Source organism: Carettochelys insculpta, chromosome 5, assembly GCF_033958435.1.
Source record: "Carettochelys insculpta isolate YL-2023 chromosome 5, ASM3395843v1, whole genome shotgun sequence".
In the NCBI taxonomy this organism is placed as follows: Eukaryota; Metazoa; Chordata; order Testudines; family Carettochelyidae; genus Carettochelys; species Carettochelys insculpta.
Window position 1 is genome coordinate 69,850,225 of NC_134141.1, and position 23,169 is coordinate 69,873,393.

The 23,169-nt window shown below is 39.8% G+C and overlaps 1 protein-coding gene across 1 annotated transcript in view; it reads left to right on the forward strand.

Moving 5' to 3' along the window:
- Positions 1-19,911, forward strand: part of ST8SIA4 (ST8 alpha-N-acetyl-neuraminide alpha-2,8-sialyltransferase 4) — a 107,800-nt gene extending 87,889 nt beyond the window's left edge. The window contains exon 5 of the mRNA XM_074994193.1: positions 14,323-19,911. Within this exon, the coding sequence (XP_074850294.1) occupies positions 14,323-14,605 (283 nt within the window). The 3' untranslated portion in view covers positions 14,606-19,911. The remainder of the gene's footprint in view (positions 1-14,322) is intronic.
- Positions 19,912-23,169: the final 3,258 nt, after the last annotated feature.

A 23,169-nucleotide genomic window follows, 5' to 3' on the forward strand; every position in this document is an offset into this window, starting at 1 on the left:
AAATCCATATTAGTCAAAAATAGATTCTACTACTTTTTGTGCTGATGTAGAGCTGTAGTGTAGGCTTGCCTTGAGATCCAGACAGGACAGGCCAACTCCACAAAGGAATTTAAGCTCAGGAATGCCTAACTTTTAGTTGTCTTGCTATCCAGTGGAACCTACAAATGCCGACTTCAGAGACCAGGTGAGCTGGACAGGGGAACACCTAGTTTCATCTGATTTGAGGATCCCACTGTGGCTTAGGCATGAGATAGCTACCCAGGGTCCAATACTGAGGGGTTGTGTGCATGCCCACAGCCAAAATCATGGGTGCCTAGGGGACAGCTATAGTAGAAGTATATGCACAATGGGATTTCAGGAACCTCTGGGAGTTAACTGGTAATTTAGTGGAGATTGTGAGTTTCTCAATGGCGCCTACTCTTTGGATTTCAGGCACCTAATGGGTATCAGTTTCTTCTTAGCTGTTTTGTAGTCTAGGTAATACATTCCTTTCAGCAAGTCTAATGAGTCTTTCATCTTCTAACCAAACCCTCTAAATGTCATTTTGCTGATACAAAATTGCAGCATTAATACAAGTTTATGAACTGGTTAATTATTCAGACCTTTAAGGAAATGCAAGTGTTTAGAGACTCGTTATATTTGCAGACTAAGGTACAGGTATTTAAAACGAATCAATTTATAAAACGAATCTCCAATTTAATTTTGAAAAGTGAAAGATCTATACTCAGAATAAATGCCCACTATGAAAACTAACATTAGAACACAAAACCAGAAATTAGTTTTAACAGCATACATTCTATAACGATGATGTGTTAAAAATGACAGGAGAGATGAACAATCTACAAATCTGAGAGAGCAATGAACATCACTGTATTAAAATCTTTCATGTGATCAAAGCAACAAAATTGACAAAATGCTTAGGTGAAAAAGACTCAACCCCGTTGTCAAAAATTCTGTCCAGCCACAGCACAATAGTAAAATCTTGCTGCAAGATGTGAAGAAGCTGTAGAATATATTTGAGTCCTGTATAGTTTCAGCAGGGGAGATTATCCACGTCTGCTCATTGTAGTCATGCACACCATTATTAGAATGTATCCGAAGGGTAGTGACCAAAACCCCATTAGATGAGTGACCTGCTTTTCCTTCCTCTCTTGTCCTGAAGTAGTAGAAGCTATTTAAAAAAAAAATTTCTTCCTAAGGCTAGTCTAGATGGCAGGCTTCTGTCGACAGAAGTTTTGTGGACAGTGTGCATCCAGATGGGACCATTCTGTTGATATCCTTGTGCACCTCGTTCCACAAGGAAGAAAGGATGTCTAAAATAGAGGCGGGTGGTGGTGCCCAATTTGCATATCTTTTGCCAACAGTTCCCGCTGTCTAGACACAGCCTAAATACCTGTCTCCTGCTCTTTTCTTTCTTTCCACTTTTGCCTTTGCTTTTTCTTTCTTTTCTTTTTTTGCTGTTCTAACTAGCAGCTAAGGGAATGATAATTGGAAGTGATTTTAACACTTTGTTCTGTGGGCAGAGAAATTTGTGATCCTTCATTTGTGGTAATGAGTTTCATTTCAAAGCCTTGGCCTTGATTCCAAATAAGACTTTTCATCTACTCTCGTGAGATACATTGGGCCAATTCCATGGAAGGCCTTTCAGATCAGCACAGAGATACTAAATACTGCCTTTAGCTAACAAATTAAGGCCTTCTTCTGATCCCATTGCCATCAGTCATAAAACACTCATTGACTCCATTTTGAACAAGATGCAGATCCTTGATGATTGACTGCATTTATTGGACTCTTTTTAACAAGACCAGCAGGTTTCCTTTTCATTGTGGTGTTTACTCAGGCACAGGGCAAGATTTGCTCAAATTTTGAATGATTAACATTTTCTTTCTAAAATAATAAAAGGTATTTATGATGCAGCATTACATTGAATGTACTGTATGTAAAGGGGACGGGGGTGAGGGGGAAGCTCTGTTGCTATGGCTGCGTAGCTACAGCAGAACAGCCAGCATACATTATTTAATCATTCCTGAAAAATACAGACTATAGCACAATTTAAAAAAAAATTCTATTCAAGAGTTTGTATCTTAATAGCCATAATTATCTCTCATAGCTTGCTTAACCCTCTAACACTTAGATCTAGGTTTGCAGCTTTTCATATGCCATTGGTTAGCTTGCTTAATACAGTTCTCCTAAACAACGGATTAGGTGGTTTTTTGCTTCATCACTTCAGTTCTTAGGCTTAGTAGACTCTGCTTTTGTTTAAATGTTGACTTCTGGTGTGAGACATACTCTTAATCACATGAGTAACTACATGATTACATGAGTAACGTGTAAGTCAGAAGAAGAGCTCTCATAAGCGAGGATTGTTTGCAAGGGTAGACTGAGCTTTTATTCACAGGCTCCTTTAATGGAAGTCAACAGCACATCTCTCAGATCCTGAACTGTGATGTCTTTACAATGGGTGTTGAGTGTGGTTAAGTCGTCTTTTTTTTTAGTTAAGTAACTGTAAGTTGAAATAATTTTATTCAATTATGCCAATAATTATTTATGAAACATTCTAAGCCTTTTGGTATATTTGCTCCCAGATTATATGTCTGTGTTTTAGGTAAATGTAAATAGCATTAGTAACCAGAGAAGTTAGCTTGGAAGTTTGATAGCTGTAGAGTTCCTACACCAAAAGCATGACATGACAACCATGTTACTTTTAAGACAGACATATTTTCTTATTCTGATTTGTTCAGAATTTTGAAAGCAGAGTCAATACTATTTCCACAGAAGCGTCTGGAATAGATTCTTATTAATATGATGGGTGGCTTGCAATTGTCAATATTACAAAAGAAAAGCCTACAGAAACTCCTTGGAATATTATATTGAGTTCATTTCATCTAGGCTTAAAAAAATAATATAAGCTGATAATTTGCCATTACATTTATAGTGTGACACAATAGTCATCTAAAACTTGTTCAGCAGTGAGGTCCAAATTGAGCTAGTTACGATGTTGTGGATTATCTTGTCCAGATAGGATCTTATCTTGCATGGTATTAACAGCAGCCGACATGGGATAGCATTCTGTTCTGACTGTGTTTTAGTCAGTGATAAGTGTGCGCGCTCTTATCTTGTGGTGTTTGGGGTTTTTTTTGTTTGTTTGTTTATATTTTATTTGATCATGCAAAGTTAGTCATTTTGAATTTTTTTATTATTATTTTTAAGGCTCATTGGTGCACTTACTTGTCAGTGGGCTTTTTCATGGTAGTGTGGTTTTACAGCCTACTTGAATATACACGTAATAAATTCTTGTGTGGGAGCAAGACGGTGTACCTGAATGAGTAAATTCCCTTAATGTTTTAGATTGTGTTTTTGAGAATGTCTGGAGGAACAAAAACAGTACACTGAGTTAAATTCAGTTCCCTTTTAAGCCCATAAGTTCTACAGGTCTAAAGATAGAGAGAAATTACCTCAGAAGAATCAGAACTATCTTATAAAGGGAGAAAATGGTTTTAGGAGTGTGGTTTTAACTTGCACAGGTAAAGTCAATGAGCCAGCTTCAGCTGAATAAACAAATTGCAGGTAGAGATAGTACAAAGGTCATTTAAAATTCATCTTCTCAGTTTCCTAATGTTCATGCTGTGCTGCACAGAGCCATCTTGAAGGCTGCTGGAACATATGCCAGGCCATAAAAGCAAGTTAAACACAGCCAGGAATTGGTGTGATTCAGCTGCACGGGAGTTGTGCCCTTTTCTTTTGCCCCAGTGATTGCAGGGGAAGGGTGTGTGACATAACTGGCTGCACATCACATCTGTGTCACTGGAGTATCATCCTTGTACTAAGGTAGTCTTCTGTAGATGTTGGCTAAACTTGCTGTTGGCCCGGATTAAACCCATGGAGTTTTGTGAAGTAACTACACTATAGGGGAGAATTTGACTTGTTATTTTTAAAATTTGCAAGCCTGACCTTTAATATAGAGTTAGATGTTTTGTCACAGTCACTAAGACTAACATTTGAAATGTTTTAAGTAGTCCATGGTGGTGAAGATTAATACTCAGTGGTTTTAGCGCTTTCATGGTTATTCATAGCAAAATACAGTGTCTCCTGTAACTTGATTGTTGTTTGAGTTTCAATCACTGATTTCCACCTCCCCCACTGCCCACCTTCATTTTTCAGAAGCAGAAAAGCATCATAATCAGAAGGCCAGGCTAGTGGTGTTTTCAGTCAGTATCAGCTTTATAAACAGGAACTTAAATATGCCTGAAAATATTTAGCAGAAATCACTTAGCATTAGGAAAGGAGGAAATGAGTCAGTAACATTGACTAAGCTCATTGTTAAAGAGAAACTGACAATTTGAGCAAGTAATGTCCCTTTATTAAAGTGCATTATTACTTTTTATAAACAGTTTTGTCTTAGATGCTGTCATGAATGAGTGCAGGGAAGGGGTTAATCTTCTAAGGTAGCCTGAATCCCAGGTGAGCCAATGGGAGTGAAGTAATTCTGTTTAAACTGAGAACAGTTGCCCTTCCCAGGGCTTTTGTCTCTGGGGCCCCAAGGAGAAAGACCCAGACAGGGAAATGGCTCCCAGGCAATTGAAATAAAGTATCCTGACTGTTGCAGAATCAGCCATAGAGGTGTAAGTACCAGGGAAATGTGCAGTTAGCTGTGTTCAGGATTCTGATTATTTTATATTTGGATGGGCTGTAGCTTGTTATCTTGTTTTGTTGTGGCTGCTCTGCTTTTTCTCTTATGTGTTTTTTGTCTTAAGATTTTCCCTGTAACTTTTAAGCTGAATCCTAAGGAAGTATTTTTCTCTGTAGGCAACCTCATGATTTATTTTCCCTGTTTTGTGAATAAATCACTTTTGTAAAGCTACTCATCTGATTTCTGTGCTCTAAGAAGAGTCTGGGCCTCAGACCAAATGGTCAGCTACTGAAGTACAGGTTTCTCTGTCCAGCTGTCTCCTCAAGGGAAGTTTAAAAGCTTGAGGTACCCCCACAGGAAGACATCAGTGTGTGTTTTGTTGGGGTGTGGGGTGGGGGTGGGGGTCTTTTTTCACTCAGTGATGGCAGCAAACTACTCCAAGGGCCAGGGAATCTGTGACCCTGGAAGCTTTAAGGTTAAGCCTGTTTACAGGCAAGGTGGTTTGGTTTTGGTTTTATTCTTTTAATCTCTGTGGGACCTCACTTTCTGCACATGGAATGCAGGGTGTGGGGGACCCTTGACAGATGCTAACTGCTTGAGAATGCTGTGTATTAAATAATGTAAACTTGATTGTATTTAAGCACTTAACTGTGTTTCCTGGCTCAGTTTAACCTCTTCTGGGTCCTGTTAAAATGGAGAAGTAAGCTATAAATGAAGAAGGTTAAAAAGAGCCAGATCTGTAGAGGAGCATTTGTTTGGACCTATGGTCCTCTGAAAAATACAATATGTTGGTTTTATTGCAATGTGACAATGTCAGGCTTTTACCTTAGAGACTAATTAAAGTAGCACAGGCATCCCTAATTCTGGCATTGCTGACTTTACAAACTTAAGTAGTCTTTATTTTTAGGAGTATGGTTTGAAATACAGAAGGGCAAACCCAGCTAGGCGCACTTTAGGACTGGGGCCACAGCTTTGTGGCATCCCCCAGCCATGGGTCAGGGTCAGAAGAAAATTTGTATGTGAAATTAGGAACTTTGTATGTGAAACTGTATGCATGTACTCATTAAATAATAGGGAACAAAGTCAGTCTGTCTTTCTTTGTACTTACATACATATTGTGATTTTTTTCGTTAGCCTGCAACTGCCTGGGCTGTAGATCAGCATGATTTCAGAATGCTACAGGACATGTGCCAAGAAAGCTAATGTGCCACAGTATGATAGCCATCAGCTGATGCTGTATAAAATATTGTAGGTTTATTCTTGTTTTTTCCATCAGTTCAGATATTCATCTGTTTAGCTTCTCATGTAAGAATGTGATTATTAAAATGTACAAGTTTTGCTAGTCACAGTACCTAACTCAGCGTCTGTCTTCTTACTGAGATGAAATCATTGCCCTGAAAGGCTTTTTCAGAATGCTCACACGTAGGCAATGCAATATGGTGAAGACATGGCACCATTATACATACGAATCCTTATGCACCTTTTCACCATGATAGGACTTCTCGAAGTCCTTGAAGACTTTATTTCCAAATGTATGTGCCAGACTTGTTGCCACTCTCTCCTCACCTAAAATATTGTACCTGGGGCTTCTGCATTCGAAGTATAATAGAAATATGCATTAATAAAGTGTTTATAAGCTTCTGAAGTAATACTCCTTAATGCTAAACATTGAAAATGTAAACAAGTTTTTTACATTGATATTTTTGTTGTATTCTTGCTGATGCATAACTACCGGATGAACCTCTCTAATCCGGAACTCTGGCAGCTTCCCCAGATCTGTAGACATGGTAACCTCTGTAATCTGTCATGATTTTAGTTAGCCAGATGAGTATTTTGTGCTCAGGTTTGCTGTGGTTCCATAAAGTTTGTTGACAGCCAGCAGTGCTTCACAATGTTCTGTGCTGTTGTTTAGCTGTAATTTACTCCTAAATGTTTTCTAAGAGCCCAGTAAGAAGTGAAAGTGTTGGTAATGTGCTAGGCAATAGTGACTTCCCTTGGTCTGGCAAATTCTCTTGTCCACCACTAGTCAGGTCCTGAGGGTACCGGACGAAAGAGGTTCAACCTGTAATTTACTTCACAAGTCTTTTTAAAATCTCATTACATAATTCAAGGTTTTAATAGCCAAATCTGTTTTCTGATAGATTACACTGAGTATACTAATCTCTGTTTAATAGCACTAACCAAACTGTGTTTACCTAATGACTTCCGTTTTAAGATGATCAGGATATTTATATTGGCAAATTGATACTACACACATCTAATGTAAACAGACCTGCAAAAGCTTGCTGCCATTGCTTGTTGGGAAGCAGGAGAGAGTCTGGATGGGTGTAGCTGACATCTTTTCCCCCTCGCTGCTTGTTGCAACTTTTGGAAGAGAATGGGAAAATGCAAAGAGAGGGTATTTTGCATTCGGGCCTAGGCCTGGTGCATGCTTCCTAGTGTTCCAAGAGTCTGTATTTGATGTGGATTTCTTTCTCCAAGAAGTGCCCTGATGATACTTCTCAGTGGGAATGGCAAGTGCTCAGTTAACAGGAGAATTCACAGTCTTTAAAGTTCAATGGAATATGATTTAGCAGCTGCTATGGTAAAAGAAAGGGGATTTCTCTGCTTCTTTAAAAGCCAGGACATATAGCTTGTATTCCTTGCACTGGTGCATGTCAATGCCTGCTTATGTTTTCTGTCACTGGTGCACTGAGTTTTCCCTTGCGCTTCTTTATGTCAGAAATAATCAGAAAACCATAGAAACCTGTGAAAACTTTAGAGAAGGAGTAAATTTTTGAATGCCAGACAGTCGGTCATTGTGGTTAATGATGACAGTAACACTGAGAAGTCATGACGACTCCCTTGGTTTTCTGTTTTATGGCCTTTTGGTAGGTTGAAGTAATATGTAAGGATGTCTTAGAACTTGCTTGAATCCAGGAACTTCTTGTAAGTAGGGCTGCCTCTCTTGCCAGGAGACCAGGAAGGATTTGGATCTTGCTTTCAGTAAATCCACAGACAATTTGAATATCAGGTCTAGAATGTGGCCTGCTCTGAAAGTAGGTCCAGAGAGACCTGTAAAAAGCTGAAGGTGCCAACTGCATTTTCCAGATCCTGAGTAGAATTATCTGTTCCTTCATCTCGAATTACTCATCTTTACAGAGAACAAATATGTAGTGTGGACATCCCTTGTCCGGCATCAGGAGGACCCAAATAGTCCTGAACAAGAGAATTTGCCAGACCAGGGGAAGCGCCTGAAGCATCTGTTGCAGGAACCGAGCTTTTTCCCTTCTCCCACTGCCACCACACTGGGCTCTCTGCCAGCATCCTGGATGGCCCAGGTTCTGGCTCCTCCCACATGGCTCCAGCCCCAGCCTGTTCCTGGGGGACTCTAGTCCCTGCCGTGGGCTGCCGCAGGACTCTGACCTTTGTCCCACACTGCTCCCAGATGGGTGGCCCATCTGTATTTCAAACAATATACCTAAAAGTAAGTATAAGATGTTGTCCTTATCTTAATTTTAGCTGAATGTGATCACGGACTGGGAGAGAGAGGCACAAAGTGCTTATTGATCAAAAAAGTACTTGCAACCTTGAGGAATTTCCAAAAATTCAACCTTAACTGATTTCATAACTCTTCTAGTTATTAGCAATTTTAGTCACCTAATGCAGGAGTAAATCACAGAGCCCAGGTAGACCAAAAGGTCTATTTTAAAATCAATTCAGACAGTGATTCAGATGTGAGATGTGTTCATTTGAGATTAATTATAACTTGGATTTCTAAAGAAGGCTTTAAACTTCAAACTGCTTAAATGCTTCCAACTTTTTTTTTTTTCCACAATTTGTGTCCTGGGGTCTGTATTAGAGTTTCTCAAGCTGTAAAATTCAGCTACTGATTTAAACCAGCCCCATAGGTTCGTGTGGAGTTTAATTGGGGCCCATCTCTTGTTTGTATGAATGGGAGAACAATTACAATTTTCTCAGTATGATTTGGGTAGAGTTTTGACAGGTAGATGAAAACTATCTGTGCAGATTTTTAATTCCTAGGGTAAACTCTACTATTTATAGACGTTGGCATATAGAGATTTTATACGGGGAATGGGGGGTGGGGATTTCATCCTGCCTGTAAGACGATATTTATCTCTGTATTGGGGAAATAACATGCAGTAGTTCCTTGTACCAAAAACGTGGAACTGTCTGTATGCTGCAGAATTATTTCTTGAAGGCTTGACTCTACCATTCTCACATGAGTGAAATTCATCCAGGGTCTGAGGTGGCCCTGGAAGGTTCCCAACAAAATGTGGAAACATCCAGTTGGGCTTCTGAGGGAAAGGCAGCTGCACAGTAAAAGAGCGGCTTGACTCTGCAACCTCCTACATGTGGTGACATTGCCACACCAGTTCTGCATAGCCTAGAAATTCCTTTTTGTGGTGAAACTAGGTCTCTGGGTTTCAGTTTCAGTGTATGTTGAGCAGGTATCTGTTTCTGTGGTCTAAGTCTTGAACTGGCTTCAGCTCATTTACTTTCAGGTCAGTAACAAAACTATGCAGTGCAGATCTTTCCAGTTGTCAAATGCTGAGTCCGTTTCTGTGCTGAAAGCACACAATAGAGGGAACATCTCAGAGGTCTCACCTCCCTAAAAACACAGGTTCATAAAACTATTCAGAATAACACACAGCAGTAGTGAGCAACTGTCATAAGCACATGCCATAATATTTACTTTCTTAACTTGCTTTCCTTAATCGGTTTTTAGACTAAAGAGGTTGAGCTGTTTGCTGTCTTTAATGTGGCCATGTTTCAGCCTCCAGCTCACAGGACCTGTCAACTTTTTAGAACTGTGTGAGTGCAACAGGAAAGATTTTGTGTGTATAGGGAGGGAGGTTTCCCTTAAACAAATGCCAGTTTTTGTCATGTGAAAGATCCCCAGTCTGAGCCATAGGCGCTTCAGTTTCAGTGTCTTGCAGTCAAGAGTCCCTGAAAAGACCAATTTTAACTGTGTGGCTATTTTTAGGATTTTCGTCTAATGATTTTAAAACACTTAGTATTAAGGGCTAAATTTTGCTATTCTTTCACATGTTGGTAAACACACATTTACCAATGGTGCCAGTGTTGCTTATAATTAGTACAAGTTGCATGTCTTAAAAAAATCCCAGGCACACAACCATACGTGTGCTCTCCAAATCAGCATCTCTCAAATGCAGCCACTGGTGGGTGGTTATGCAGCCCAAATCATCCTCGGCAGCACTGGAGGGAGAGCAGAGTATCAGCCTCACCCTTCTCCCCCGCATTGCTCCTGAATGCCTTTCACCCCCTTTGGAGAGAGGTCAACACAATGCTGACCCTGCACAGCAGCCGGTATCAGCTTCATACCCATTCATGCAAAGTCCCAGTATTGCTCAAAATGAATACAATTTGGATGTCTTAAAAATAATCCCAGCCACACACCCTAGGTCTAACAATGCAGCATCATGTGCTGACCCCTCATTGCAGCCAGGCAGGTTCACCCACCCATGTCATGCTGGGCCCTCAACTGCTTTCCCTAGCCCCACATTTGTACCCACCCCACATCACCTGTGGCCCCTGCTGCATCCCATTGTGGCCTCACCATCCAGGGCTTCCTGGGCCTCGCTGAAGTATCACTTTACACAGCAAACTTACTAGCTGGCTGGGAGGTTACGATAAATGATATCAACATGCAAATACATTTTTTGATAGTTACATGTTGGTGGTTATCTGTTATCGTAACCTCCCAGGCAACGAGTAAGTCTGCTGTGAAAAGTGATATTAACAGACATTCAAATATCTTTTTTCATAGCACTAACAAAATCTCTGTAAATTCAAGATTCGGACTTGTACACGCACATATATTTGGTTTTCCAAAAACGGAGTAAGTATTTCAAAGCTATGCCTTCTCTAGGGAAGGAAAGTCAATTGAAGATATGCAATTCTAGCTACAGCAATTGCATAGCTAGAATCAATGTATCTGCAATTGTCTTACCTGGCTGTCCTCACTGAAGAAGGTTGGTAGGAGAGTTTCTCCTGTTGACTGACTTTACTCCTTGCATCTTGCAAGGAGTAAAACTGAGAGGCTCATGATGGCCATATTTTTCAGAGCTGGGTGCCTACAGACAGAAAGACTGAAGAATTCATTTAGCTGCCAAACTCCCATTGACTTCCCATGTGGATTAGGAACCCAACTTCCATTTGTGTCTGAAAAGTCCCCTCTGGTTCTTAAATTCATATTCAGGGACCTATGTACAAGTGACCTAATTTTCAGTAGCTCAAACACTCAATCTCATTAATTTAGTGGGAATTATGGGTATTCAGCACACAAATCAGCCTGATTTTAATTAGTTATTTTAATAATAAATAAAAAACTTCTTTTGTTTAGCACTTTTCATCGAGAGATCTCCATATGTTTTGGAAAGGAAAGTAACTGTTATCCAGTTTTACAGATGGGGAAATTTTTTCAGTAAAGGTGTATGAGCAAGACAAAATGTAACTCTGGGCCTGCACTTACGAGATCTGTGCAGTACTGTTATGTCTTGTACTTAATATTCATAGGCAAGAATGATCTGTGAAACAGCCTCCCTGCTTGTCAAAGGCTCAGTATTTGGGCTGGTCTGCTTGAGTAGCATGATGGTCTAGGCACAGGTTTATCCCCAGGAGAATAAGATGAGGTCTTTGTGTCTTTGTTCAATGAATGGAGTAGGTGATCTGCAATTTGTTTCAGCACCTGCTGGCCTAATGAGCTTGTTAGCATTTGGAACTCAAACTTATATATATGACTTTTCTTTAATCTGGTGTTAATATAAAAATTTTAATGTATCTTAGAAGAAAGTAAACTGAACTAATGTCATTGTCATCATAGCTGTGTCTTAATGTTATGCAGAATAGTTTAATAGGCCCTAACAAAAAAAGTGTTTCCTTTTTCACAAGCTAGAAGTTCTGAATTAAACTAATGAAATTCTGACACATCCATCTCCCAAAAACAGATTTTGTCAAACCTGAGTAGAAACAAGAAAGTAAAATTCTGTCAAAACATGATTAGGCTCAGTGCCTCTTTCCACAATAAATTTCTCTATGCTTATTCAAAATACACCAGAAAACAGAGGTGAATGGGCTTTCAATGGATTGTCAGTCAGGATTTCTTTTTGGCATACAAAGAAACCTTCGCATCTGTTTTGTTTTTCTTTGTTTGCCATTCTTTGCATCAGCTTTTGCAATGGAGAGGCCCCAAGTCATTGCCAGTACAGGTTGAAGCTCTCTAGTCTGGCACCTTCAGGGCCTGACTGGTGCCAAAGGAGAGAATTTTCCAGGCCATGGGAGGTCAGTATTGTCTAACAGCATTACCAGCACTTCCACTGCTTGCTCAGCTCTCAGAAGACTTTTAAGGGTAAATACAGCTAAATAACACAGAACACTAAGAGTCAGGACTGGTGGCTGTGAACAAACTTTTTGGGACCACGAGAAATTTGGCCACATTCATGAAAAGTGGTCATTCACTAACTAAAATCATGACGGATTACAGACGTTGCCAGATAAGAGAGTGAAAAATTAGAGAGGTTCAACCTGTTTTAAAAAACAAAAATGAGAAACGTGTGATTAATGACATCCAGAATTAATTATGCCAAAATGTTTTTTGTTTTTGATGTGTTTGGGTTTCAGCAAGCTCTCCTGTCAGAGCAGCAGTGTAACAAAAATACTACACAATATTTTAGATTGTCAAGTTAGATACATCACCTTGTGGTAATGCCTTGGTTACATGCTCAGATTTGTCTAAGTCAGCAAAAGCATGTTCAGTGGGGTTTTTACTAGTGAATGTAAAGATATAAAGTCACCTTATTTGTCTGTTGTATTCCTTGTAAGGGAGGAAATGAATAATGTGAAATTTGTAAAAATATGCAAACAAGTTGAAGAGTTGGCTTACTTTAATAAAACAATCAGATTTCACAAAAATAAAATATTGCCTTCATGCATTTGAAGGGAAGCCAAACATTGTTATACAAAAATGTGTGTATGTGCATTTACTTTTGCACAGTTAATTTGTATATTTGTGAGTCTGAAATTAGCTAATTGGATATTTATTAAACTGAATTGTTCTGCATACAAATGATTAGTTAGATGTTTATGGGGCCAATTTTACCCATACAGGTACCCAATAACAAGAAAAGTTACGTGCATATTTTTGAATATTAGTGTTAAAAAAAACTCTGGATGAAAGAGGTTGTTTCACAAAATAAACTAATTAGACTTTAACAAAACAGCAGAAATGTAGAAATTTAAAGACTAAGAAAATGATTCATTCGGTGATGATCTGTTGTGGGAAAGACCCACTTCTTCACATCAATCACATGAAAGCTCATCACTGAATAAATCATTTTGTTAGTCTTTAAAGTGCTTTTCTGCTGTTTTTTGTTTTGTTGAAGTATAAGCTAATACAGCTACCTCTCTTATTTAGACTTTGTTTGGCATAGAATCTTCCTCCTGTCTTAGGCCGTTTCTACACAGGCCATTTCTGTTAATACACGGAGCGAAATGCTAATGAGGCACGGATGCAAATTCCCCACGCCTCATTTGCATAACATCACGTGATTTGGAGCTGGAAGACCGTTCTTCCAGACTACAAAACACTGTGTAGAAGCGCAGCCTCCAGGGGGGCTTCCGGAAGGAAGTCCTTCTTCCCAAAAGGGAAGAAGGGGCTCTGGAAGAAGGACTTTTGGGAAGCGGGGGAAGAGGTGTGGGTAATTTGCATCTGTGCCTTATTAGCATCTTTCACTCCGTGTATTAGCATGCCACTTCAGATGGAAGTGGCCTGTGTAGAAATGGCCTTAGTGTTTAACTATATGAAATGGTCCTAATTAGTAAACGCTAACTTTTCCATACCATGACCTGATGTCACTACAGGAAAAAAATAAGACTGTATCCCACTGCACCATAAAGAAAAGGTGTGGTTGTTACTCTCTGACACTGTGAACAGGTCTCCTGAGATTGACAGGCTCCATCACCTCAGTAAACTGGTATTCTAGGTCTTTCATCTAACATCTGTGAAATGACATAAACATAGTCACTTTTTAAATGAGGTCAAACTTCCTTTAACAATTTTGGCAGTTCCAGAACTCAAGTGGTTACTTTATTTTCTCTTGGAATAAATTGTGTCAATATAAAGCTTCACTACAGGGAAAATACCATATGCTAGTCAAGGCTTCAACCTCCTCCTCCAAAAAGAAAGATAACCCTTTAAAAAAATCTTATGAATTCCTTTCTCACACAAGCTGAATAGTCACAGAGAGGTAGCCCCAGAAAAACAGTCCTGTAGCATTTTAAAAACTAACAAAATACTTCATTAGGTGATGATGAGCTTTCGTGGGACAGGCCCACTTCTTCATTGTAGAATCCTGATAAATTATATTAAGTCTTTAAAGTGCTACAGCACTGCTTTTTTGTTTTCTCACGCAAGTGAGCAGTTACCTGCAGAGGTCATACCACTGAAAATTAATGGAACTACTTTTGTGTATTATGGCTCATCCTCTGTCCCTAAAGGAGAAGAAACTAGCTAATCTGTGTATGTCCATTCCAAGGAAATGAATGAATGAAGCCCATAAAAACAAGTGACAGAAAAAAATGCACATAAGGAAAGCAAGCTAAGTGCATTTCACAAAGTTTTGATCACAGAGAAGTCTATGTGACTTATCTTTTTCTTGTTTGCTTTTTAGTTACTGGCTGACAAACAAGGTCCACATCAAACGACCCAGCACTGGTCTCCTCATGTACACGCTCGCGACCAGATTTTGTGATGAAATTCACCTGTATGGCTTCTGGCCATTCCCAAAGGATTTATACGGAAAACCAGTCAAATATCATTACTATGATGATCTCAAGTATCGGTACTTTTCTAATGCCAGCCCTCATAGGATGCCACTGGAGTTTAAAACTTTACATATGTTACATAACCGAGGAGCACTGAAATTAACAACAGGGAAATGTGGAAAGCAATAAAGCGCATGTGAAGTACAATATAAAGTACAGAATATTCACTTCATCATAAAGATGATGTGATAGGCAATGGGATCCAACAGGATATGTTTCAATAACCACTAAGCCATTGGTAAATGGAAGCTTACCTGAAGTCTATTACCAGCTGATATTATACCAGTAAAGTGCTATAAAACTAAGACACTTTGACTGCAAGGGTTCAAGTGCCACTCTCACTAAGAACAAAGTTTGAATGTATAATCAGTAGTGTTTACAAGATCCAGTGATGCATTCATCGTCAATTAAAGAAGCAGCAAATAGTCCATTGAATGCTGACTTGCGGCCACAAAGTGGAGCAGATTATAGAAGATATCCAGCAGATGGAATCTGTCTTCAGGGAAAGAAAACAGCCTTTGGCATCAGAAATCGTGGTGGAATTAGTGGAGAAAGTGATGTGCATAAGATTAAATAGATCAAGTAAATGCCTTCAGTCAGGGGACTGTGTCTGACCTTGTATTATAACCTCATTGTTTTTCTTGGTGTTTTTTCTGATAGCTGTTTTTTTCTTTCATGTGGGTATTGGAGTCCTTAAAGGATTTTTGGAGTATGATAGAAACAATTAAAAACAAAATCTTCAAAGTGTTGTATTTGAAGAAATAAGTTCGTAGGGGGGAAAAATCAAATACTTAAAAATATTTGTTGTATCCTGCTGTTGCACAACTCTAAACCTCCAGAGTGCTTTTTTAGCTGCTGTTTGTTGGTAACTAATTAGAACCACTATGAGATTGGTAATCTTGAACCATTCTTAAGGAAAATTTTCTGTTTCATGCCAACTGGGGAGGATGTGCTTAATAAGAAGGTGCCCTTACATTTGGTACCAAAGATTACACTGATTCTTTTGTATAGAAATAGCTTTGTTTTTCTTTTCATGGAGAAAACGTGTTTAGTACTGTGTTGCTCTGCTGCTGAAGGAAAATGTTTCTGGGTAATTTTGTTTGCTGGAATATATCTTATCTACTTTATTTGAACAAAGAGACTCAAACAAATTCCCTATGCTGATTTTGCCTGTAGTGATTTGTCTTTAGAAATATCCAGATTGTTTTTATTACATGCACTTCAACATTAATGTAATTTTTATTTCCACTGGTGTAAACCTGATATTTTCATTTTAAGTGCCATAAAAGCATACCATGGTCAATGGGGAGGTTTTAATTCTTTGAACTTTGTTTTTTTTAACCAAGATGACGAAGAATTAACGTAGCCAATTTTTGCAATATGTCGTATCCCTGCCATACTGGAATGGGTAAAAACTAAATGGAAAATAAACAATAAATTAGAACAAAGTCCTCTTTAAATCTAGATTTCTAACAGTGTTGGACAACATACCTGTCTTGTATTAACCCAGTATGCTGATATGTAACTGATGAAAATACCACATTGCTGTATTATTCCTGTATCAATTATTTTGTTTCTAAAACCTCATTTATTTGTGCTATTACTGAGAACAACTGCTCAGCCTGAACTTTTCCAAGAAAGAGAATTAGAAGTGGGGGAAGGAGTCTAGTACATAAGTGTCTCTCGTACCACGTCTTAGACAGTTCATATCACAATTTTGTGTAATTAGAGTGATTGAACACATTGGATTTAAGCAAAATCAGAATATTTCATTTTTAGAATGTATATGTCTGGAAGCCTATCACCAGACATGTAAGCAAGAAGACAGCTATTTAGAGGTGGGCCAGTTTAAAGAACTTTATTCACCCATTGGTAGAAGGATGACTGTGACCAAGCGAAGAGCCTCCCGCAATCCCACCTGCTAATCCTGGACAGGTTGGTTGTAGTAGAATGAGATCTGTGTCATATTTTCACTTGATTGCCTCCTAATCACAATGGGGTCTGATGCCTGATTATTTCTCCAGTAATATCTCAGGCTCTACAACCAGTGCTTAAGTAAGTTCTAGGAGTGTATCTTGTCCTGTTGACTATGTCCATTTTCTTCCTCCCTGCATTCCATGCAACATACAGAGGGATTTAATTCTAAAGAACAAATTTTGTTCCTTATTTATAGATCAGGCATCGCAAGGGGGAAAGTCTATGATCATGCAGATGGAGTAGCCAGATTCCCTTCATAGGAGGTCACAACACTTATTATTCATACTAACCCACTTAAGTTTGAAAGCAAAGCTGGATATCTCATAGGCAGAGTCAGCATTTCTTCCTCCCTCCTCTACTGAGCTCTCTTGCATAACACTTGTTTGCTTTGTGCTGGGATTCAAGATTTGGTCCTTTGTGATTTCTATTTATTTTATTTATTTATTTATTATTCCAGAAATCATAGGGGCATTACTTGCTGCTAGTTGGCAGCACAGAATTAACCATATTTACATTGGGTTTGGAAAACTGCACATCTGTATGAGAAGCTTTTGTCAACGGAACTCACTGTTGGAAGGGATTTCCCGTCAAAACATCTGTCGACAGATTGCGTCTACACATAAACACAGATCGAAAGAGCAATCCGCTCTGCTGACAGAGAGCAGCCAGACTTCCCCGGCCCTCTCTTGACAGAACGGCTGACTGGAAGCTCTACAAACGGCTGCCTGGGGATCCGGAAGCCCTGTTTGTTGACAAAAGGACCGTGGAGCATCTACCTGGCTGTTTTGTCATCAGAACACTGCCGAGAGAGGCGTTATACCTGAACAGGGAGAGGTATAATGCTTCCAGGGGATGTGCTGGGTTTTGTCAACAAACTGTTGACAAAGCGCATTTTGCATGTAGGTGCTCTGCAGTTTTTCCCGACAAAAGCCCAGTTTTGCTGGAAAAACCCTCTCATGTAGACATAGCCTAAAGTTTTGCATTTTAAAACAAAAATGGGTTGTAACCTTTTTAACAGTAAATATGCATGGGAGTCATCTTGCTCCACCCATTGTTTGTTTTTTTGTTAGAATGACTGACTGGCAACTGAGAGATTCATTGATATCCATGTCACAGAAGCTTGGAGTTGTGCCTTTTTAGCCTGTTCACACACCTTCATTCCAACATGCTTCATGGTCTGTGAATTTGGTCTCTCCGTTGAGATGGCAGAGTCTACAGTACAAAAAAAAAAATAATAAAAGGGCTTCAGCATGGACTAAAACTTCCTCCCTCCCCACCAGTCTCAGGGATCTTTTTAACACTCCACTCTGAGTTCAGTTGATGTAGACAAAGCTCAGAGTATAGATAGAAATGCTTCTATTTCCCATTGCACAAAAAAGGGTTATTTTTAAGCAGACCTGGGAGAAACAATGAGATCACAAAAGAGAAAGATAGATAGATGAAGGAGTTTGGATTTAAAATTATAGGGAGTAGGCAGAAAGAGGATGGAGTATTTAAAGAGAAGCATGGACCTATTTGAAGTTCTCCCATGTAGTTCTGTTAATGAAATTAACACCAGTGCAAAAACCACTGCTGTTCCCGAGTATCTCAATATAATATAGGGTAATTCTTTGGTAGGTTAAAGATGGAGGTTCCCAGTTCTATGGCCATTACTGCCATTACCTTTCCCATGGTCCTGCACCTCCCTTTTAAGGATCTCAATATCCCATGTCACACAGCAGATACCAGCCCATTCCTAGTTTGCCATAGGCTCCTCCTAGATACTGCTGCAAAGGGGTTACAAAGGTTGTCTCAATAATGTACAGAGAAGCCCTTGGACCTCCGTTCAAGCTCCCCAAATCCTCCTTCCCTTACAAGTCAATTCATATTGCTCCCTCTAAGTGACCATCTTTTTCCTGTGGAGGTCAGAAAAGGTTGGCCTCAGAACTTATTTGGAGGTTTCAATAGGGTATAGGACCTATGCAAGGGAGCAGGTTTCACTCCTTTGTTTCTTCAACTTTCTACACAATAATCTGTAGTTCAAAGCTGCATAGTAGCTTTGGATGATTTCTCTTGTTTTCCTCTCCTCCACACTGTTTGGCTGAGTCTACACTACCACCCTCCTTCAAAGGAAGGATGGTAATTAGGAGTTCACTAAGAAAGTGCCGTGCTGCATACGCAGCACTTTATGAAGCAAATCCCCCCACGGTGGCAGCTTCAAAGTTTTAAACAAAAATTTCGGGAGTAAAGGGACTTCAAAGTTGCCCAGGCACTTCGAAGTACCGGCGGGTGAGCTGCGGCTAGACACGAGCTGATACTTTGAAGTTTAAAATTTCGAAGGTGCCATGGTGGGGAATTTGCTTAATGAAGCGCTGCGTATGCAGTGCAGCACTTCATTAGTAAACTCCCAACGCCCTAATTACCATCCTCCCTTTGAAGGAGGGTGGTGGTGTAGAAAAGCCCTTTGAAGCATGGCTTGCACGAACACTCATTGGAATAATGATTGCCCAATGCATATTGCTGGCTTGTGTTAACTAGATAAAGTGGACAAATAGCCTGCTGGCTCCAAGGATACCTGATTAAGTGGGGATATGACACTGAGCATCAGATTAAGCTGATTATGAACGAGGAATGGTCTCAAATGACTTGACATCTACCTGCTCAATGTATAGCAATCCCCAGTAAAGATTCTTGCAAATATATTTTTAAAGAATAAGAATTGAAAGCAAAATTCTGGTGTTTTGGTGCCAGACTTTTGAGGCAAATCTAGTGAGGCAAAGTAAGCAGAGGGTTGTTTTTTTTTTTTCTCATTCAGAAACGTTTGTTTCAAATGATGTAAAAACTAGAATTTTCACATTTCTTTTGGCAGGGACCCTCTCTCTTTTGGTATAATGGCTAATATATTTGCTTGTTAAGTTTGCAGCTTTGGACCAGTTCTCCTTCCCTCAACCCCCAAGTTGAGCATCTACTGGATGTTTCAAACCTTGAAGTGGTTTGGGCAATTTGATGTTTTACCAATGGAACCACAATTAATAAATCACACCCATAAATAAATGTCTCATTACAAATCAACACACTCCTGAGGACAGTGACTTGTCTGAACTGACTGCAATTTGCGGATAAACACCTGTGGTTCAAAACTTTTTTTCTTTTTCTTTTGGATCTGATCCTGTGAAGTGCTGAACACTCCTTACTCTCACTGAGTTCATGAAGTGTTGCAAATGTTCAGAACAGACACCTCGCCTGTTGCAGGATCAAAGCTTTAAATTGCACATTATTTTTGATTGTTTTTAAGGTGTTATTTTGTGTAGCAAAAAGCACAATTGTTCTAAATGTATATAATAAAGGAAGAGAGTTTATGGAGTAGAGCATTTCTGCACAGTACTATTGCTACTGAACATTCACATTGTCATTTGTGTCTTTGAAAGTATTGATGTATTCCGCCAAGCTTGTCCTACTTAATATTATTTTGTGTACAGCATTTGGGTATTAATGTTTTATTATTTGTATAACTAAAATAAATGAAACAATTTTTTTTGCATTTTTTCAGTTTCTTTCTTATACTGTGTTCCTATAGACTATACACAAAGTTTATTTTCAGTTTCTAAATTATCTTAAGTTGGATACAAAAGCTTTTAAAATATATCTCATGTCAGAATGTATGGGTTAGAGAAATAGCTCAAACATGGACAGATGTAATACAGGGTTATGTAGGAATTGAGTTCTACAGTAGTTACTGTAAAAAAAAAAAAAAGAAAAAACATGGTGTTAATAACAAATGTTAGCATTTACTATTGACTTGTAAGTTGTACCATGGCATCAGCTAGAGAATTTACATCCTTCCTGTGGAACTGTATAGTTTTTTTTTTTTTTTTTTTAAAGAAAATCTACCAAATGTAACATTCTGTAATGAATTTGATAGGCTGTTGCTGTAACAGTAGCTTCAGCTTGTCCACACTGCTTCAGCCTGGGCATATTTGAAAAAAGAAACCATGAAAGTCAATATTTTGCAGGACTCCCATTATTTTCCATTGCACAGAAGCCAGATGACATATTTTACTGAATCCAACCTATCGTGCAATAATAATAGGTAGTGCTTCTTTTGTGAAAAAAGAGGAGCTGGTACTAAGCTGGTTCCCCACCCCCACCTCCAGCCTGCTGGGGATTCTAATATGCAGGTACTCATTACAGGCGTGTGCGAACGAACACACACACACACACACACACACACACACACACACACACACACACACACACACACACAAAACCACTGAGAATAGGAATAATAATGAGATTAGTTAAGTAACGGACAGTTTTTATCTAGGCAGTGGTATTACTTTAATTATCTTCCACTCCAAAAATGTAAATATACCCACCTATCTAAGTAGCAGTTCTGCCAAGTGGAGCCAGCAACACCCGGGGGCTGGGTTCAATATCTAGGCATTTCCTTTTATGAGTACACCACCATACCAGCTTGATCCTCCACCCAGTAACCCGGGTGCTTGTGGGAGACCATACTTCTCACTGACAAGCACAAAGTCTGAGTATAGAAAAGAAACGTCTAATGAAAGGAGCGATGAAACTGGGAGTCACTTCAGGAAAACTCTGCAGAGTTCATATACCGTGCCTAAAATATACCCACCCACACCCCAGTAAGTTGGACAGTGCCCTTTTCTCCTCCGGTTCCTAAATTTAGCAACTCTGAAGTCTCTTTCACGTGCCTGATACGTCTCTGCACCTTACAGTGCAAACCAAAAGTTTGGAGGCATAGCTACAGAGTTCACTTCCCAAACTGGGCAGGGGGCTTAAGAGGTATCTAACTTGGCCATTTGCCAGCCCACCTGCTCACCCTTCCCTCCCTATCCCTCCACTAGCCAATCTTTTCGCCACTCATAGTTCCACCTCACTGGCCAATCATTGGGCCAATCTGCTGTGACCTCCACACATCCCGCTCTTAGTAATTTTCAGCTCTTTGGCAGGCTGCATAGAAACACTGCCACACCTCAAATGAGCTGGGTGCCCAGTGATTTAAACTCTTAGCAGGCAGGGCAGAAACACAGTTCTACCATGGCTAATTTCAGCTTTGATCAAGCTCCACTTAAAATAACAAGGATGCTCCTAATGAAACCAATTAAGCTCTAGTCTTTGAACAGTGAGAAGAAACAGGTCAAATAACTCTAGCACTTAGCTACACTAGTGAGTTTTATGGACAAAACCCTGGTTTTTGGCAACAGAACTCATAGAGCATGCATATACAAAATCGTTGACGGTATCTCAACAAAACACTACTTTTTCCAGTAGCATTCTGCCTCAAACCTTTGAGGCAAAAACTCTGGTGTCCACAGATTCAGTTGACAAAAAGGCTGTGTAAACACTGCCACGGGGCCTCTCTTGACAAATGACATCCACACCAATGGGCAGCCCTGTCTGCTGTGCTTCTGAGTATCTGTTTTGTTGAGAGTGCAACCAGGCAGTTCGGCTGCTCAGTCGACAGAGCAGAGCACTCTTCTGATTGGCTTTTGTGTGCAGCCACAACCTCTCAACAGAAGTTTTGTCAGGAAATCTCTTCCGACAGTGAAGTCTGTCAGCAGAGCACTGTAGTGTACCCATAGCCTACGAGTGCCCCTGGGGAGTATGTGCAGCCTCCTAATGAACATCCATCCCCACTTTTTTTAAATCTTATAGGGCTGACAGTTGAGCCTTTGCTCAACTAGGTCCTTTCTGCCGTGCAGCACAGTCCTGCGTCTCTTCACTGTTACAATAATTACACCGTTAGCAGAGTTTCACTGCCCCTGCAGTCAGTACTAACATGATTTCTGACTTCATACTAGCCAAGGTGAATACAGTGAGCATCACACCACTCCATCTGTTGAATAGCCAAGCAAACTGTATTAACATAAAACACATGCAAAGGTTCTTTTCCTCCCAGCTAGCTGTCGGGGAAGAATTCCTTCAGACCCAGTTTACATATGCAACAGAACCATGATATATTCTTGCACTTTAATGAAGACCTACTTATGCTAAGATTATTCTGATCAGTCCTCAGTAATTGTCTTGTCAGCCTCATTTTTAATGTTCGTGGCATTCCTTTGTCTTCTCTTGTCTCATGGCAAAACTTATATGTGAAGCAGCACCACAGCCCTGGGACAAGGTGGCCCAGCTCTCTGCCCCCTGGAAGGACAGGGCCAAGGACAGAAGGGGCAGGACTTGAGCAGTCATGCTTGTCCCCCACCCCATGAGCCCTCTGAGCTGCCCCCAAAGCAGCACACGTCTCTCCACAGCATTTCAGAAGGGCTCAATGCTTCAGCCCAGCCAGCGCTCTGAGCCCCTTTGAAATGCTGGGCCTGAGGGCACTTGCCCCTCATGTCGTCAGCACACCTGTATACATGTATGTTTAACATGGTTTAATTGCTTCCTCAGAAAGCCTGTTTAACAAGAACTTAAAAGACTGCTACTAAAAGAATAATGCAGAAGTGAACGTAATTTGCACATTGGCTTTATGGCACCCAGAATCTGTAGTGTTAGAGGCTGTGGTCTGACAGGAAAAAAATTTGAGAAACTGAAAGTTGCCAACAGAAAACTTTAATGAAGAACAAAAGGAATGGCAAAATGCCCTCTGTGTTCAGCCAGTTTTTTTATGCTGGACCACATGGAGCGTTTGTTTTCACTGAAGTCCATGCTAATACTCCCTAAAGATAAATTGTTGGTCTTACTGGTCAAATTCTCCTCAGTTTTAC